A 19,033-nucleotide genomic window follows, 5' to 3' on the forward strand; every position below is an offset into this window, starting at 1 on the left:
AATGAAAAGAGTCTGAAATCCTTTGGTCGCTGGTTCAATTCCGGCTAGAAGGTAATTTATAGAAGGGCAAAACTACTTTGAGGAATTATCATTTGGGGAAGAAATGGAAAATGTTCAATCAGAGAATATAGTTTCCAGTTTATTTTGTAGATTGTTTCTCAATTACACTGGTAATCTGACCCTTCGATAGCGCAGTTGGTGGGGCAGAGGACTGTAATGAAAAGAGTCTAAAATCCTTTGGTCGCTGGTTCAACTTCGGCTAGAAGGTAATTTATAGAAGGGCAAAACTACTTTGAGGAAATCATCATTTGGGGAAGAAATGGCAAATCAGAGATAGTCGTATCCAGTTTATTTAGTATATGTACTCCCAATTGCATAAATTTTTTGTCACCCTTCGATAGCTCAGTTGGTAGAGCGGAGGACTGTAGTGAAATAAGTCTGAAATCCTTAGGTCGCAGGTTCAACTCCGGCTCGAAGGAATTTTATAGAGTTGCAAAACCACTTTGAGGAAGTATCAATTCATGATGAAATGGTAGTTAATCAGAGAAAGTCGTTACCAATAGTCATTTTTAGGTATTCTCTCAATTACGAAAGACCACTCAACATTCGATAGCGCAGTTGGTGGGGCAGAGGACTGTAATGAAAAGTGTCTGAAATCCTTTGGTCGCTGGTTCAACTCCGGCTAGAAGTTAATTCACAGACGTGCAAAACCACTTTGAGGAATTATCATTTGTGGAAGAAATGGAAAATGTTCAATCGGAGAATGTCGTTTCCAGTTTATTTAGTAGATTGTCTCTCAATTACACATGTCATTTTTAATCTTTGCTAGCTCAGCTGGTAGAGCGGCGGACTGTAGAGAAATGAGTCTGAAATCCTTAGGTCGCTGGTTCAACTCCGGCTCGAAGGAATTTTATAGAGTTGCAAAACCACACAGAGGAAGTATCATTTCATGATGAAATGCTAGTTAATCAGAGAATGTCGTTACCAATAGACATATTTAGGTATTCTCTCAATTACGCAAGACCACTCAACCTTCGAAAGTGCAGTTGGTGGGGCAGAGGACTGGAATGAAAAGAGTCTAAAATCCTTTGGTCGCTGGTTCAACTCCGGCTTGAAGGAAATTTATAGAGTTGCAAAACCACTTTGAGGAAGTTACATTTCATGATGAAATTGTAGTTAATCAGAGAAAGTCGTTACCAATAGACATACTTAGGTATTCTCTCAATGACGCAAGACCACTCAACCTTCGAAAGTGCAGTTGGTGGGGCAGAGGACTGGAATGAAAAGAGTCTAAAATCCTTTGGTCGCTGGTTCAACTTCGGCTAGAAGGTAATTTATAGAAGGGCAAAACTACTTTGAGGAAATCATCATTCGGGGAAGAAATGGCAAATATTCAATCAGAGATAGTCGTATCCAGTTTATTTAGTATATGTACTCCCAATTGCATAAATTATCTCACCCTTCGATAGCTCAGTTGGTAGAGCGGAGGACTGTAGTGAAATGCGTCTGAAATCCTTAGGTCGCTGGTTCAACTCCGGCTCGTAGGAATTTTATAGAGTTGCAAAACCACTTTGAGGAAGTATCAATTCATGATGAAATGGTAGTTAATCAGAGAAAGTCGTTACCAATAGTCATTTTTTGGTATTCTCTCAATTACGAAAGACCACTCAACATTCGATAGCGCAGTTGGTGGGGCAGAGGACTGTAATGAAAAGTGTCTGAAATCCTTTGGTCGCTGGTTCAACTCCGGCTAGAAGTTAATTCATAGACGTGCAAAACCACTTTGAGGAATTATCATTTGTGGAAGAAATGGAAAATGTTCAATCGGAGAATGTCGTTTCCAGTTTATTTAGTAGATTGTCTCTCAATTACACATGTAATTTTATCCCTTCAATAGCTCAGTAGGTAGAGCGGAGGACTGTTGAGAAATGAGTCTGAAATCCTTAGGTCGCTGGTTCAACTCCGGCTCGAAGGAATTTTATAGAGTTGCAAAACCACATAGAGGAAGTATCATTTCATGATGAAATGCTAGTTAATCAGAGAATGTCGTTACCAATAGACATATTTAGGTATTCTCTCAATTACGCAAGACCACTCAACCTTCGAAAGTGCAGTTGGTGGGGCAGAGGACTGGAATGAAAAGAGTCTAAAATCCTTTGGTCGCTGGTTCAACTTCGGCTAGAAGGTAATTTATAGAAGGGCAAAACTACTTTGAGGAAATCATAATTTGGGGAAGAAATGGCAAATATTCAATCAGAGATAGTCGTATCCAGTTTATTTAGTATATGTACTCCCAATTGCATAAATTATCTCACCCTTCGATAGCTCAGTTGGTAGAGCGGAGGACTGTAGTGAAATGCGTCTGAAATCCTTAGGTCGCTGGTTCAACTCCGGCTCGTAGGAATTTTATAGAGTTGCAAAACCACTTTGAGGAAGTATCAATTCATGATGAAATGGTAGTTAATCAGAGAAAGTCGTTACCAATAGTCATTTTTTGGTATTCTCTCAATTACGAAAGACCACTCAACATTCGATAGCGCAGGTGGTGGGGCAGAGGACTGTAATGAAAAGTGTCTGAAATCCTTTGGTCGCTGGTTCAACTCCGGCTAGAAGTTAATTCATAGACGTGCAAAACCACTTTGAGGAATTATCCTTTGTGGAAGAAATGGAAAATGTTCAATCGGAGAATGTCGTTTCCAGTTTATTTAGTAGATTGTCTCTCAATTACCGTTGTAATTTAAACCTTCGATAGCTCAGTTGGTAGTGCGGAGGACTGTAGAGAAATGAGTCTGCAATCCATAGGTCGCTGGTTCAACTCCGACTCGAAGGAATTTTATAGAGTTGCAAAACCACATAGAGGAAGTATCATTTCATGATGAAATGCTAGTTAATCAGAGAAAGTCGTTACCAATAGACATACTTAGGTATTCTCTCAATGACGCAAGACCACTCAACCTTCGAAAGCGCAATTGGTGGGGCAGAGGACTGTAATGAAAAGAGTCTGAAATCCTTTGGTCGCTGGTTCAACTCCGGCTAGAAGGTAATTTATAGAAGGGCAAAACTACTTTGAGGAATTATCATTTGGGGTAGAAATGGAAAATGTACAATCAGAGAATGTCGTTTCCAGTTTATTTTGTAGATTGTCTCTCAATTACACTGGTAATCTGACCTTTCGATAGCTCAGTTGGTAGTGCGGAGGACTGTAGTGAAATGAGACTGTAATCCTTAGGTCGCTGGTTCAACTCCGGCTCGAAGGAAATTTATAGAGTTGCAAAACCACTTTGAGGAAGTATCATTTCATGATGAAATGGTCGTTAATCAGAGAATGTCGTTACCAATAGACATATTTAGGTATTCTCTCAATTACGCAAGACCACTCAACCTTCGATAGCGCAGTTGGTGGGGCAGGGGACTGTAATGAAAAGTGTCTGAAATCCTTTGGTCGCTGGTTCAATTCCGGCTAGAAGGTAATTTATAGAAGGGCAAAACTACTTTGAGGAATTCTCATTTGGGGAAGAAATGGCAAATATTCAATCAGAGTCATATCCAGTTTATTTAGTATATGTACTCTCAATTACTCAAATTTTATAAGGCTTCGATAGCTCAGTTGGTAGAGCGGAGGACTGTAGTGATTTGAGTCTGAATTCCTTAGGTCGCTGGTTCAACTCCGGCACGAAGGAATTTTATAGAGTTGCAAAACCACTTTGAGGAAGTATCATTTCATGAAGAAATGGTAGTTAATCAGAGAAAGTCGTTACCAATAGACATATTTAGGTATTCTCTCAATTACGCAAGACCATTCAACATTCGATAGCGCAGTTGGTGGGACAGAGGACTGTATTGAAAAGTCTCTGAATTCCTTTGGTCGCTGGTTCAACTCCAGCTAGAAGTTCATTCATAGACATGCAAAACCACTTTGTGGAATTATCATTTGGGGAAGAAATGGAAAATGTTCAATCAGAGAATGTCGTTTCCAGTTTATTTAGTAGATTGTCTCTCAATTACACAGATAATCGTACCCTTCGATAGCTCAGTTGGTAGAGCGGAGGACTGTAGAGAAATGAGTCTGAAATCCTTAGGTCGCTGGTTCAACTCCTGCTCGAAGTAATTTTATTGAGTTGCAAAACCACTTTGAGGAAGTATCATTTCATGATGAAATGGTTGTTAATCAGAGAATGTTGTTACCAATAGACATATTTAGGTATTCTCTCAATTACGCAAGACCACTCAACCTTCGATAGCGCAGTTGGTGGGGCAGAGGACTGTAATGAAAAGAGTCTGAAATTCTTTGGTGGCTGGTTCAACTCCGGCTAGAAGGTAATTTATAGAAGGGCAAAACTACTTTGAGGAATTATCATTTGGGGAAGAAATGGCAAATATTCAATCAGAGATAGTCGTATCCAGTATATTTAGTATATGTACTCCCAATTGCACAAATTATTTCATCTTTCGATAGCTCAGTTGGTAAAGCGGAGGACTGTAGTGAAATGAGTCTGAAATCCTTAGGTCGCTCGTTCAACTCCGGCTCGAAGGAATTTTATAGAGTTGCAAAACCACTTTGAGGAAGTATCATTTCATGATGAAATGGTAGTTAATCAGAGGAAGTCGTTACCAATAGACATTTTTAGGTATTCTCTCAATTACGAAAGGCCACTCAACATTCGATAGGGCAGTTGGTGGGGCAGAGGACTGTAATGAAAAGTGTCTGAAATCCGTTGGTCGCTGGTTCAACTCCGGCTAGAAGTTAATTCATAGACGTGCAAAACCACTTTGTGGAATTATCATTTGGGGAAGAAATGGAAAATGTTCAATCAGAGAATGTCGTTTCCAGTTTATTTTGTAGATTGTCTCCCAATTACACTGGTAATCGTACCCTTCGATAGCGCAGTTGGTGGGGCATAGGACTGTAATGAAAAGAGTCTAAAATCCTTTGGTCGCTGGTTCAACTCCGGCTAGAAGGTAATTTATAGAAGGGCAAAACTACTTTGAGGAATTATCATTTGGGGAAGAAATGGCAAATATTCAATCAGAGATTCTCGTATCCAGTTTATTTAGTATATGTACTCTCAATTACTCATACTCAAAACCAGAGGCGGATCATGACACCTTCCTTCCCTGTCACATATTTCTTTTGTTTGTTTCAGATTTCACTGAGGTTTTAATTAGAGTGGAAACCCCTCTACTAGAAGACTGCTTAAATGAGCTATACAACGCATTGTTGTATCCATATCTTTTAAATTGTTCATGTTCTTGTTATGACAGATGTGTTTCTTGTAAAAAAAAATAACTTGCACCTCCTCCTTTCCAAATCTTGTTAACACTTTCACCCTTTTTATCGGATGGTTCATACCATTAACATTTAATGACACCATTCTAATACCCCTACGTTGCATAATAATTCCTCTCGAAACATTTTGCTGTTCTCCACATGACACATAACCCAATATGTAAAATAACAGCAACCGCTGAACTAAAACAACAAATTTTAACAATCAGAACTTGAACTTCCAAAGCATTTGGGGGTTTCAAATATGTCCCCCTGTCCCCTGTTGGTAGGTGAGGGGTAGAGCCTCTCCTAGTGAGAGGGTCTCCCTTGGTGGCGGAGATCTCATGCGTTGATCTCCCGAGCTCACTATAAGTGTCCAACATCTTAATTCCAGAGCTCCCGGACGAGAGCTTTGTGTACATTTTCCATACATATTTTAATCCGTGGCATAAATATACATTTGCCACATGTGATCCTATAAGTCCGTCAGCCTATGCTCTTGTAAATGATCACAATGAAACAATAGGCTTTATTAAAAAGTTCTAAAATACAAATCTGTGTTCGTGTCCGTTCTCTTTACTCGTCGGTCACCGTTGTGCTTCACGTCCTTTATTCTCCCCCGTATGCTCATCTCCTGATTTTGGACCACTTGCGTGCTGCCTCCAGTCTCCGCAGGGATGTTGGTTTCTCCTCTCCTGGTTCTGTGACCTGCCATCCTCTCTCCCGCATCGCCCTCGCTGCATCCTGAGCGCTGTTGTATACTTTGACTCCTTCAGTCCAGTGAACTCTCAGTGTGTCCCTTGGGGATGGGAACCAAATCCCATCTCTCTTTTAGAATTTTTGATACCCGCATATCTCCGACGTTCAGCCGCCACTTCTGCTGTTGATCAAAACACACTCTGTGTCCCTCGACTTCCAGCGTCGATCTCCAGGCTGTCTTGAGGACGTTCTCTTTAACCTCGAACCTAAAAAAGTTTACTATAATCGCTCTTTGGCGCTTGTTTGGTTGTGGTTTCTGTGTTTAAGCACGTGTTCCCTTTGAATATCCAAATCAATATCCTCCCGACATTCCCAGCTCCTTTTGAATGAATTTATCCACGTATTCAGCAACTGAGTCTCCCTCAACCCCTTCCTTCAGCCCCCAGATTCAAATATTGCTTCTCCTTGACCCAGAGTCGGCGCCAGAGCAGATCTACCGGAGGGGCATGGGTTGCCAGCGGGGGGGCACTGCCGTCTGAGAAATATTTTAACGCAGTGGCAACCTCATAGTCAAACACAGCAGAAATGTAATCAAAAACGAAACACATTTTTCTTTATTATTATTCGGCTAATTATTAATTATCATCAGCAACAATATGTTATTCTTGTTGCTGTCGAGGCTATGTGGTAGTAGTAGCCCTATGCACACAGTTTACGCAGCGATACGAAGACGATTAAAAAAAAGGGGGAGGGCTGTTGTGGATGCTAAACCGTGAGACCGTGGCTGTACCATAATACGTCCATGGGCTGTACGAGTGGTGGTGGCTGGAATGTCACGGTCTGCTACTAGTTTAGGAGGAGCAGGAGGATGTCTAAGCCATTTTCGTAAATTCATTTTTGGTGATAATTATAGCTATTTAGGCTAACTTTCGCCTATGATATGAGGACCAACTGTAATTTTCGATTAATACCAGGATTCTGCGGCTGCGCGCTGCAGCTCAACAACGTTATGTTGATATCAAATGTAACAAGATTACTCAGCAACCAATGAGCATTGACCAAGCCTAACCTGCTATGCATGCATAACCAAAATGATGCGATATTCCCGTTAATTTATTTTATTTCATTTAAGTTACAGTTGGCACATTTAATATGTTAGGGATAATGACCTGTGGTAGGAGGGGCATTAATGACCGCTAAGGGGGGCATGGCCCCCCAAGTGCCCCACCTCAGCGGCGACACTGCCTTGACCTCCCTTCCAATTCGGTTAATTTCTATTGTAGCCTACTTTGTTGTTCGAGTGAAGTAGAGATAATGTCCTGTACCTCTGTTGTCCACTCCTTCACCTCAACTGTACATTCTTCTAGAATCTCAATTTCTTTCTTTTGTGCCCGCATGTCAACGTCCACGGGCTCGCATTTTCTATTAGTTTCCTCTCGGAGGCTATCCATCCCTTGCTTCATATCATCCATTTGCTTGCCAATTTTGTCGAATTTGGCATCCATTCTGTGCTGGGCTATATCCATTGTAGCCTGTAACTTGTCCACACCAGCCAGTAAGCTAGCCTGTAGCTCAGGCTCCCAGCTAGGTTGGTCGGCATTGACAGCTTCCTCTGCGCTGTCCCGGAGCCCCTGTTCGCCTTCTACCTCGTTCTAGATATTTCTCGTCTGTCTCTCCGCTTTCTTCTTTTTCTCTATTTCCTTTCCACTTTGACAAGTAAAATGACCTATATTATTCAAAGTTTGAGTTGTAGGATTAGGTTTTTTTTCCTTTTTTTTGCTCGTCCGGGACCTCCTATCGTCTCATTAGCATAGCGGAAGCTCGCTCAAAGGAATTTTATAGAAGTGCAAAACCACTTTGAGGAATTACATTTGGGGAAGATATGGCAAATATTGCAAATAAAGAAAGTCGTTGCCAGTTTATTCAGGAGATATTCTCTCAATTACTCATTCAAACTCACCCTTCGATAGCGCAGTTGGTACAGCGGTGGAAAGAGTCTGAAATCCATAGGTCGCTTAAATTAAATTTAACAACTGAACATTAGATTGCCCAGTTGTCAGAGCAGATGGTAATAAAAGAGTCTGAAATCCTTAGGTCGCTTGAATTTAATTCAACAACTGAACATTAGATTGCCCAGTTGTCAGAGCGGATGGTAGTAAAAGAGTCTGAAATCCTTAGGTCACTTGTTCAACACTGTAAAACAAAACTGCAGTCACACATTTGATATATTATATATATCAAATATATATATATTGATATATTACAAGCAGAATGAAGCGTTTTCTGCTAAAGAAACTTTGTGACAGAGGTTAGACATGCTTCATGACTGACTGGCTCTGTTTCCCAATGCCGCAGAAAGGCCCTGTGTCACTTAATTTGAATATTCATGAAATGTTCAATTGAAGCACATTTTATTTTCTGGCCATTTATATCAATCCAATTGGTGTCTGGGGACTTTAAACCGATTTGGATCTGTTTACACATCTGTTTTACCAATATTTCTCTGTGGACCAATTGTTATTTATTTGGACGGTCGAGGACGGTTACCAGAGTTACAGGTTTGTGATTACCTTATCTTATTGTATTGGCTCAAATAGTGTCACATGTTTGAATACTTTTATAAAGAGATAACTCTACACGACATTGCACAGTTGCAAGCTCATCTCCATCACCTGGGCAGGAGGGGGAACCACTTTGATGAGACGGGACGCTGGCTTGGGGTACTGTTGCTCAGCAGCTTAGAGGCTGATCCGGCAGGGCAAACGCCTGTCATCACCAGTTATCAGTTCCGTCCAGAGCATCTGCTTTGGCCAACGTCCTTTGTAGATGGCGGAATGGATAGCTTTTGTGACACAAACTAAGGGCGCCTGTACGGTACTGGGGCTGGTGCATTCCTTCCTGCAGTCCTTGTTGATGAAGGATTTGGTGTTCTTTACTTTTCTCTTTACTCTTACTTGTAAGTGTCTATGCAGCGGCTATGTCGGCCTGTCATACAGGATGCGATGGAAAGCCTGTCTTAAGACAAGTCTGAATAACCAATGTCGACTGGGCAGGTCGGCCATCGAAACAGGTCCTGCACTTTTTTTTTAGGACGAATTATAATGGGTGCACTGTCTCTTTAAATGGGTCAGCCAATAGCAACATCAAGTCGCTGGCGAGTTGAGGGGGGTTCTACAGGAAGATAACTGTGCGACACAAGATACTCAAAGGGGATTTTGAGATCGGCAACTATGGCAATCAAACTGTACTACACCACTGTGACTGCCTCCCGGGAGGTGAGTAAAGTGGTCGCGAACATAGCAGGTCATTGACGGTGTTTAGGTTTCGGTGTTTCAGTGGAAACGAACGATGTGTAGTTCCATCGACACACCCAGTGGGCTGCCTGTCAATGGGCTCTTGCTGAACCTACAATCGATGGACTATACATCGAGTTGGTAAATCAACAGCCACCGTGTGCATGCTCGATATTTAAAGGCTAATTTCTATAGAGGAATGACGGTGATTGATGTTGTGTATCGAGAGCAAAACGTTAAGGTGGTGCAGAAAACAGAAAGAGACTGCGGAAGTGAGCGGTCCGTTATGTGGTTCATTCCCCTGTCTTGTACTGAAGTTGATTGTGTCCGCCTGGTTGGTGTCACTGTAGAAGGGTCATCCACTCAGCTTAGTGCCCCTTAACACTATATAAGTTCTATATAAGCACTATTTAACGAGCCAGGTAGGTGGTTTATTATCGGTGGTTTATTATCTAGTCCTGCTCATTCTGACGTTGTCACTAAATATAATCGCCTGATCTCTGAAGATCTTTAAAATTCAAGATACAACTTCCTGGGATACGTTGTATACAAAAAATGAATATAGCAGATATTTTAATTGTTTTTAATTGTACATTGAGTGGTCTTAAAGGAATCAGGAAACGGCAAGTCTCTGTCCAGACATCTGGTATCGATTAGGGCTTGGTGGATTCCATAGTTGAGGACAAAGCAAGAGAAGGTTTACTACTGATTCATTCTTTTTGCTTCAAACTGCCCACTAGCCCTTCGCCTAGGTGGCGTTGCTTTACAAATATCCCCTCCCAATTTAGTCGATCCTGTAACCATTTAGATAACGGGCCTATTAATCATCAACCTTGAACCAGATATGCTCACTTTTGTTAAAGGCACAGGCATACACTATTTACCAGGCATTTACTGTTGTACTCAAATACAATGTTCCTTGCACATCCTATTCAACTGCTTAGAAACCCCACCCGGTTGTCGAGGAGAACACACATTGAAATTGTGCAACCCAAAATTGCACAACGAAGATTCCTTAAAGTTGCCTAATTTCCTTCAGTCCTTCATGTAGTTGCTGGTACCATGTTAATGTGTTAATGAGCCCAGTGATATTGTTTTTCCAGGTCAAGTCCCAACAGGCAGAGATGATGCGAATCCTTGAGAGTAAAAGCATTAAATTTGAGTTGATCGACATCTCGGTGGGCGGGGAGGTACGAGATGAAATGAGGAACAAGGCAGGAAACCCCGCTGCAGTCCCTCCCCAACTCTTCAACGACGACCAGTACTGCGGGGTGAGGATGCCGGCCTAGGGTTGATGCTTTATAAAGCATTTCCTCTTTCCGCACCAGTCTGTGGGGCATATGTGTATGCACCAGCGTCCCCAGCTATCTAGCAGCCATCTTAGTAAGCAGTGAAGCACACATCACTACATTTGTAAACATAGACTAGAAATCACAGAAACTTGGAGAAAAATATGTTTTTATTAATTAATACTAATGACTATCGTTAGGCTGCAATGTTTTAAATGATAAAATGTGCATATACTCATATCTGACGTGTTAATCGGTAAACAAAACTTACAAACTGCATTGATGTCTGTACATGATCCCTTTTTTAAAAAAACGTTTTGCTCGTACTTTTATCATGCAAAGTGTTCCTCTACATATCCTAACCCTCCGATTGGTTCTGCATAGATCAACCATCTGACTCCCATTCTCCTCATTCCTCCACAGAACTTCGAGTTGTTCTCTGAGGCAGTAGAAGCTGATACAGTCGAGCAGTTTCTGAAGATGGCATGAGGGTAGCGCTCCCTCTCTCACCGCATTGGCCTGCTCCCCGCCCGATCATGAAGGTCTGCAAGCCACTCCAGATGTTTGTGGCTTGGCCCTCCCAACCCTCCTCCCCTTCCCAAATTCAATGCCACAATATGCCAAATATATAGATAGATAGATATATACAATCATAACATTATCACAAGCCCCAAGTCATCAGCTGAACTTATTAGACTCAAACTATAATCACTGATGAAATTATTCTGTTGTTTATAAATGATCCGTGACATTGCCACCGATGTATTTCTCCCCCTTACCTATTCTTGTTAATAATTAGGTCAGTGTCTTTCGAGGACTTCAGCATGGGACGCTATAGAGCTAGAGTCTATTGAATGACACTCTTTTCAGGCACAATGCTGGTGTGATATATGATTTTCTCAGTGCAGATATCCAAACAAAGGAGACAATGTTTTCCGCCTGTTTATGGTGTTCCTTGTCTAGTAAGCAGCAGAATGTTACCACTGCGGCTCGTCCACACACTTGCATTGGTGGATTCTGCTGACTAAGACTGCTCTGACATTTATTTTGTCTTCGCGCCAAAGGGAAAAGTCTATCGGTTGTACATTTACAACATCTCTTCCCAATAGGATGTCGGCAGTAAGATAGCCCCAGAATTACATCAACCTTTTCCATAAACCATCGACTTGATCCGAACCAAACCTATTTATGGCACAAATAATAATAGTCTTAATGATCTCATCTCTGACTTTTTACATTCCCATGTTGATTAAAGACCAGTATTGTTGCCACGTTCTATTATGTTACCACCATTTTATCAGCTATCAGAATTAATCCTTGGTTACACTTATGGTTATATTGTGATCGGATCACAGTGGTACCAAGGCCTTAATCTACTCTACAAGAGCTGCATGCAATCCATCATGGAAAACAGCAGCACAGGGATGCAACAAAGCACTTGGCTTTGCCCAGTTGTCAACACATATCTCCTAAGGTGACTTAAACAGCAAAAAATCGATTGACTTGCTGTCCTTTACATGAACATTTTCATTCCAACCAAATTAACATGACTGCGGTATTGCATACACTAGGTGATTCTAAAAGTTGTGTCCCGACAGGACAAGAAAAAGGCCTGTTTGAACTAAAAAAGCGATTTAAGCGAGACCTGCAACACTTGTAGCACCCTCATAAAAAAACCTGGACCTTTTTGGGGTTGCTTTTGTAACTATCTGACCCATCCCAAAGATGCAGTAATGTGTTTCTATGCATTGTCAAGGCAAATTAAAAAATTGCAGCACCGTGTTCTATGACGTTTCAAACCTGGGTGAAGAATTTAAGAAACAAAATATTGGCCAACTGGGCGACTGGGGGAAATGCAAAGGTTTTCTGTTCTGCTGCTTATTCAATGCATAGGCCTTATCACCTAGTGGCCATCTTGGTTCTAAACGCTAGCATGGTGAGGGAGCTGAATCGTAATCTAGCCAAGGTGGCAGCTTGGTGAATAAATTCCACAGGGTTTTCGGAATAACCTTTGTGTTCTGTCTTCAGTTTGGTTTCCCCTCATATTGGGTACCATATCATTCCTGCATTTGCTTCCATGTATTTTTCTATCCATACACGTTTCCAATTCACTGTTTTAGGCACTTATTCAAGGACTTTACTCAATGACAGTCCTCACAGACACAATGTTTATGCACTGTTGTGTTGATTGTAGTAAGCTGTGTTTTTGCCTGTTATGTGTAATCAGTATACCCTGTATGCTCTGTTTTTAGACATTCCATGTCTGTTTTAACCTCCTCCTTTGCTGTTTGGACCCATTTCCCTTTGGCCAAAAATTTAAGAAAATTGGGAATACTTTGCTGTTGTCTTCCAAGAAGATTGTGAGATGTGATGTATGGGCTACATAAATAAAAATATATGAAAAAAAAGGTGTTTAATTCTCAAGAGTTCAAAAATGCAATTATTAACTAACTGGTACACTTGCTAATTTGTTCATCATATTTTGGCCTCCTGATACCCAAGTTAAGATATTTGATTGATTGACCGTCATCAATCCAATGTAGTATTTAGTATACTTTTAATTTAAAAAGCTCTTCCTCCAGTGTGGATGAACGATGTGGGTCTGTTATGTTATACGAAATTTAAATGAACTACCATTTGAATAAAATATGAACATAACTGCTTGTTCCTAACTCTGTTTTTAGCGTTGTACTATGGAGACATGATGCAAGATGCATGATTTGGTTCAAAGCCTAGGTGCTCAAAGAAAAGCAAATGGAAACATGGATTTATAAAGATTGTCGGTGGATGAATCACTAAATTATTTTAAAGCACCACCTTGAGTTTTGTTCAGATAATTTATTTTGGGGGAGCAAATGTTTATTTGCAGTCTATTATCCTGCCAGAGGAAAAAAAAGACATACACAAAATAGTTTTGGCAAACTATCCCTGGAAGGAGGAATCTCCGCTGTGAATTCCTTTTCAAGATTTCTTATTTTTCAATAAAGGAAGTTTACTTGCCATTTGGAGGGCTAGGGTTAGGAGGGGTCATGTTATGTTGCCTGTCAATCCCTTTCAGACTTTAACTGTGATTAAGGGCTTGCTCAATACAATTGACTTGACTTGACATGAAAGGCTGTATAATGATAACCAAAATCATCAACGACAAAGACAGAAGGGGTGGGTTTCTGCAAACACATAAGTGAGATGCTAACTAATGGTTTAACATGCATTACTCTCTGCCGCCTGTCGATGGGGCCGTTTTCTTATTTTCCTGGAGATTGCCGTCATTGTGTAGAAGAAGAAAGGGAACATAAGGAAGCTCTTTAATTTGACAGCTTGCTAAAGGTAACTTGCCTGCTTATGGATATTTTCAATGTACGTAGCACTCGACTGCTTTTGTAGTGTAATACAGAACCGTATACGAGTAATGTAGTTAAACGATGAGTCAAAAATCATGTCACAGAACGGTGTCGCTTACTGCCAGGCAGACTACTGTTTAGCATGCTAGTGAACAATAACAAAAACAACAGCGTGACAAGGGGAACCTGACCTTTTTGTTTGTTTGCTTCACGGACATTCTGTGTACTGTCCCATTTATCTGTTTAATCGGTGCAGCTATGATGTGAATGGGGTACACTGGGTCTCACACTGCAGGTGCACACACAGCCCAGCTGACGTATGTTGTCGGAGGACATCACACACACCACCATAGGAACACCTGCAGAATACGTTCTGCTTAAAATGGTTGTTGCTTCTCTTTACTTTCGAGAAAAATGTACACACTTTTTTAAAAGAGTCAATGGTGTTTAACACTGACTGATACAGGTTAAGGATAAGGAACATGTCATGTTTGTTTATCTCCAGCTTTGTATCATTGGAGGTGGCTGACAAAGGCAATAAGTCCTAAACACATGAATATAATAAAATAATGAGCTGCGTTCAAAGTTGTACTTCCGTTCCCCACAGTGATGAGGAGATGAGTGTCCCGGACTACATGCAGTGTGCGGAGGACCACCAGACGGTACTGGTGGTGGTCCAGGCGGTGGGCATTGTGCCCGAGGATCAGTTCTTCCGCATCTATAAGCGCATCGCCAGCGTGAGCCAGGTGAGCGTGCGGGACTCCCAGCGGCAACTCTACATCCGCTACCGCCACCACTACCTGCCCGAGAACAACGAGTGGGGCGACTTCCAGACGCACCGCAAGGTGGTGGGCCTGATCGCCGTCACCACCTGCGCCTCGGCCAAGGAGTGGCCGCAGACGTCGGAGCGTTTCCATGGCCAGAAGGAGGTGTTTGGCTCCACGCTGTACGACTCGCGCCTCCTAGTCTTTGGGCTGCAGGGGGAGATTGCCGAGCAGCAGCGCACGGACGTGGCCTTCTACCCGGCGTTCGACCAGTGCCCGGACGTGGAGAAGCGCGTGGAGGACTTTGTGGAGTCCATCTTCATTGTGCTGGAGTCCAAGCGGCTGGACCGGGCCACCGACAAGTCCGGGGACAAGATCCCCTTGCTCTGCGTGCCCTTTGAGAAGAAGGACTTTGTGGGTCTCGACACAGACAGCAGGTGAGTCGGGGAGCATGTGGTGGCCATGTATGTGCAGAGGCAAAGAATATAAGCTTTTGAAGTGGCTGCGAAGTCTCTAGTTCTGCACTGCTAGTGGTATACATGATGTCTTCGTGTGGAAGAAAAACTGAGTTTGTATGTCATGGACTTTTTTTCCTCTCCAATGTCATTTTTTGTTTCTTCGTTCTCCTTGGTTGTTTATCTGTCTCTCTGCTTTTTCTTTCATACTGTCCTGTGAGTATGTTTTTGGGTGTGAAAAGGTGAGCTGTAAGACGAGGCATCATATGAGTTAAAATATGTAATGGACCAATCAGCTTTTAGCTCCTGCCCTAAGAGACACCCAGCCCAAGTGCTGTTGCTGTGCATGTGTTCATAGCTTCAAGCCAAATGATCGATCTTTAAAAAAAAAAAAACCTTTATTGCAAATGCTAAAAGTTATTTCTTCTTTCAAGCTTCTGAGATGACACATATTTTACTCTCTAAGCAACCATATGGTTAGAAAAGCTGTGCTTTAGTAGCTATATGCAGTTTCTTTTAATTTTTGTGTTGTTCATCCCTGCTGCTCTCTGATGGTTACATATTTTTGGAGGCGATGATCATATGGTTTTGCGGAACACATGCACCAGTGCCTGCAGCTGAGGTCAACACATTCCCTATCCTGGATTTGGATGGTTTTGTTTCCCTGTCAGATCAAGCAGCATGCCAAACACGCACATCTCACTATCCTCATTCATGGGGAAGAAACAGTACATTATTCAGCCGGGCATAGTAACGGACCCAATAGTTAAACCTTCAATTTGATGGATTCAACTATGTATTTAACGAGTCATCTCGTTGAAGTGCTGCATTAATTATTATATTATATTGTTTGATGTTTAGTTCCCACAGAGGAAAATCTGCATTGATATGTATAGATTTGACACACGTCCTTATTGCTTCTTTAAAATGGGACAGAGTTCAAGTGCTGTTGTTGGTGATCCTTTTGACTTAATGCTTATCAAGGAACGTTGATAAGCACTGAAACAGCAGTCGATGTTATTCATTATTAAGACACCCATGGGTGTCTAGACATTGGCACCTAGACAACCACTGCACCATATCACCTGAAAGATTGGAAAATGTAGATTGCCATATTCCTTTTTATACACATCGTAGAGTCACTTGCGAAGTGTGCTTTCATATCTGAACTTGACCTTCCCAGTCTCGGACACTTGACACTTGACCTCTCCCAGCCCCTCAGTCCCTGTGTTGCTGAGTTTTAGGATAGCAATTGTGTGGCCCTATTGTTCCCCTGCCCTCTTGTTGCTTTCTCCTCGTGGCTCATAGTCCTTCCTCGTAGCTGATAAGACCCATTTGACACTGACAGCGAACGTCTTCCTCCGCTGCGGCCCGCTGAGCCGCCTGGTCAGATAAGAGATGACAATGTCACAAAGGCAGCGCTGCTCCACTGTGAAAAACAGCAGCCGCACATCAGGGGAAAGAAGGAAACCTACCAAGACTATTTATTCAAATAAACGTTATAATACCGGGACAATGGGTGTTCTTGTAATCGTGTAAATTATTGAACCAATCAGTAAGCCAGTTCTATTTACCTTTTTTAAAAATACAGTATCTTATTAATACAGTATCTTATTAATATGTTTAAATTATTCAATATTTTATAATGTTTTACTTCATTAGATAATGTGTTGCCCTTTTAAATGCATAGTGTAAATAGTGGCAATATTAGAGCCAACTCATTGTGTTAACGGTGAGACGGTACAAAGCACATCGGGATTCATGACTGCTCCAAAAATAAAACAACGTGGGCATCTCTGGGGTCCGTCTCTGCCAGGCATTATAAGAAGCGCTGCCAGGGCCGCATGAGGAAGCACGTGGGGGACCTGTGTCTCCAGGCGGGCATGCTCCAGGACGCCCTGGTGCACTACCACATGGCCGTGGAGCTGCTGCGGGGAGTCAACGACTTCCTGTGGCTGGGCGGTAAGTCTGGAGGACAGCAGCTCACGAGAGGTCCGGCAGGCCGCCAAGAGTCCCTCAGGCACGGAACCTCTGCTGGGAATGTTATCCGCGTCCTTTAAGACCACACACCTCATTTGTGAGGTCTTAAAGGATGCGACAGTAAAAAAAAAAGAGTGGAAAAAATCGATTGGCCAAGCAATTGTTTCAAAATCTTACCCTGAATAATTTTACAAGCCAAGTGGTCAATTATCTTTAATTTGCTGGTGTCAGGTGTGATTATTTTTTTGGAAGAATGTAATCCTTTTCTTTTTTCACATTTTGTAATTGTATCTTACATCCAAATTGAAACTGAAACTCAACATAACGTGGTGGTTTTTCCAAGGCAAATATTTTAGCTAAATTCTTTGAGGCAATGGATTGCATAATGATTGTTGATTGTGTTTCAATCTGTTACTGAGTCTGATCCATGTTTTGTCCTCACAATCCCCTCCCCATAGCTGCGTTAGAGGGCCTGTGTTCGGCTTCAGTCATCTTCCACTACCCTGGGGGTACGGCGGGGAAGACCGGGGCCCGCAAACCCAAACAGTCCCAGCCGGCAGATGCTGGGAAACGCCACAGGCCGGGTAAGCGCCACCATAACACAAAGGTCTACTGCACGTTCGCTTTCATCCGTGGGTTCATGGTAGACGTCTTGACGTTTGCGAGTTAGTCAGGACTGTTTTGCGGCTCACGTGTGAGACAATCTTTTTCACTAACCCACAACTCAAACTTATCTTGGCTAACCTATCTATTCCCTTTCGTTTGCATGCATGTGGCTTGTGGCAAAAAATATAATGGCTATGCTGCAACATTTGCAACAACCGGCTTGAACGCTCGTACAACAACAATTCCACAAATGAAAAACATTGGACAGCGTTAATACTGAATCTCTTACTGTTTAACATGCTATGGATGACATTAGAACATGTCGTTTCCAACACAAAGCAGGCCAACAGCTTCACAGTTTAGTCATAGATAATCACATGGTAAACATTCATATTAAGAACACGTAGAGTAGAAGAATAACGATGCATTTGTGTTGATTGGAAAGTACCTTTTGACTCGCGTAATTCCATAGCAACAGAGAGTGCAATAAATGCCAGTTGATTGCACCATATCAATACTGTTGACGTAAACATATACTTGTAGTTATCAATGACGTCCGAGCACAGCTTGTTGCCTTGATACTAAGGAGAATGCTACCACAACCAACATCACCGACACAGCTACGAGCTCCAACCAGCGGCAGGAGTGGTTTGTCGCGTCTAACATTGCTAACATTGTGTCATGGAGTGAACTCTGCATTCTTTCTCCCTGTCTGTCTCTGTGTAGGGGCACAGGAGGTTCTCATTGACCCAGGTATGGTATGCCTCCCACTAACTAACCCAACTAGCCGCCCTGATGTTAGCCCCGCCTGTCTTGGTTTTTGCTTAGTTTGGGGCGCCCCCTCTGCACTTTCACCCCTTTCCATTCTTCATTCGCCTTCTACCCTTGATCAATTGTGTTTTATTTGTTGTTTGTTTTAGGGCGTCTCCATTGTGGTATTTTGCAAGCAAATATTTCCAGCGGTTAAAAATAAATGGCTTCTAATCTCCCCTACCAATCGTAGCTAGCATCCCTGTCTCCCAAGTTTCACCTGGTGACTGGCGGTAGAATACAATTTTGCACAAATCCATATGAAAGGGCAACGAGAACGCCCCTCTTTAAGTGTGTGAAACAGCTAGTGTGCGCTCAAACTATGCTTCCGTAGTAGTGTGACGTGTTTCTGGAAGTGCAGTATTCGCGCCTCCCAGCTGCCCACAATGTTTACAACTTCTTGGGGTGTGAATAGCGATATGATCTAAAACAGACAAATAATAAGGGGAATTTCTAGTATACAGGTATGTAACCCTATATAATATATATTATACAGGTATGTAACCCTAGATATTAGTACCCCAAAATGC

At 42.1% G+C, this 19,033-nt stretch overlaps 2 protein-coding genes across 2 annotated transcripts in view; both read left to right on the forward strand.

Moving 5' to 3' along the window:
• Nucleotides 1–9,082: 9,082 nt before the first annotated feature.
• Nucleotides 9,083–13,205, forward strand: sh3bgrl3 (SH3 domain binding glutamate-rich protein like 3). Its single transcript, XM_060043677.1, has 3 exons — nucleotides 9,083–9,240; nucleotides 10,362–10,529; nucleotides 10,971–13,205. The coding sequence occupies exons 1-3, from the start codon at nucleotides 9,196–9,198 to the stop codon at nucleotides 11,034–11,036; spliced, it is 279 nt and encodes a 92-aa protein (XP_059899660.1). The 5' UTR covers nucleotides 9,083–9,195; the 3' UTR covers nucleotides 11,037–13,205.
• Nucleotides 13,206–13,844: 639 nt separating this feature from the next.
• trappc9 (trafficking protein particle complex subunit 9) overlaps nucleotides 13,845–19,033 on the forward strand; it is a 151,413-nt gene continuing 146,224 nt past the window's right edge. The window contains 5 exon segments of the mRNA XM_060043676.1: nucleotides 13,845–13,904; nucleotides 14,496–15,089; nucleotides 16,924–17,069; nucleotides 17,546–17,671; nucleotides 18,420–18,446. Coding sequence (XP_059899659.1) covers nucleotides 14,506–15,089; nucleotides 16,924–17,069; nucleotides 17,546–17,671; nucleotides 18,420–18,446 — 883 coding nt within the window. The 5' untranslated portion in view covers nucleotides 13,845–13,904; nucleotides 14,496–14,505.

Source organism: Gadus macrocephalus, chromosome 22 (genome assembly GCF_031168955.1).
Source record: "Gadus macrocephalus chromosome 22, ASM3116895v1".
Lineage (NCBI taxonomy): Eukaryota > Metazoa > Chordata > Actinopteri > Gadiformes > Gadidae > Gadus > Gadus macrocephalus.

What these genes read in the sequence shown, in the direction of transcription:
- sh3bgrl3 (XM_060043677.1), top strand. Translation starts at nt 9,196, where the DNA reads ATGGCAATCAAACTGTACTACACCACTGTGACTGCCTCCCGGGAG. An exon ending in CTGTGACTGCCTCCCGGGAG is followed by an intron (nt 9,241 to 10,361) that starts GTGAGTAAAGTG and finishes TTGTTTTTCCAG; the next exon opens with GTCAAGTCCCAACAGGCAGA. An exon ending in ACGACGACCAGTACTGCGGG is followed by an intron (nt 10,530 to 10,970) that starts GTGAGGATGCCG and finishes ATTCCTCCACAG; the next exon opens with AACTTCGAGTTGTTCTCTGA.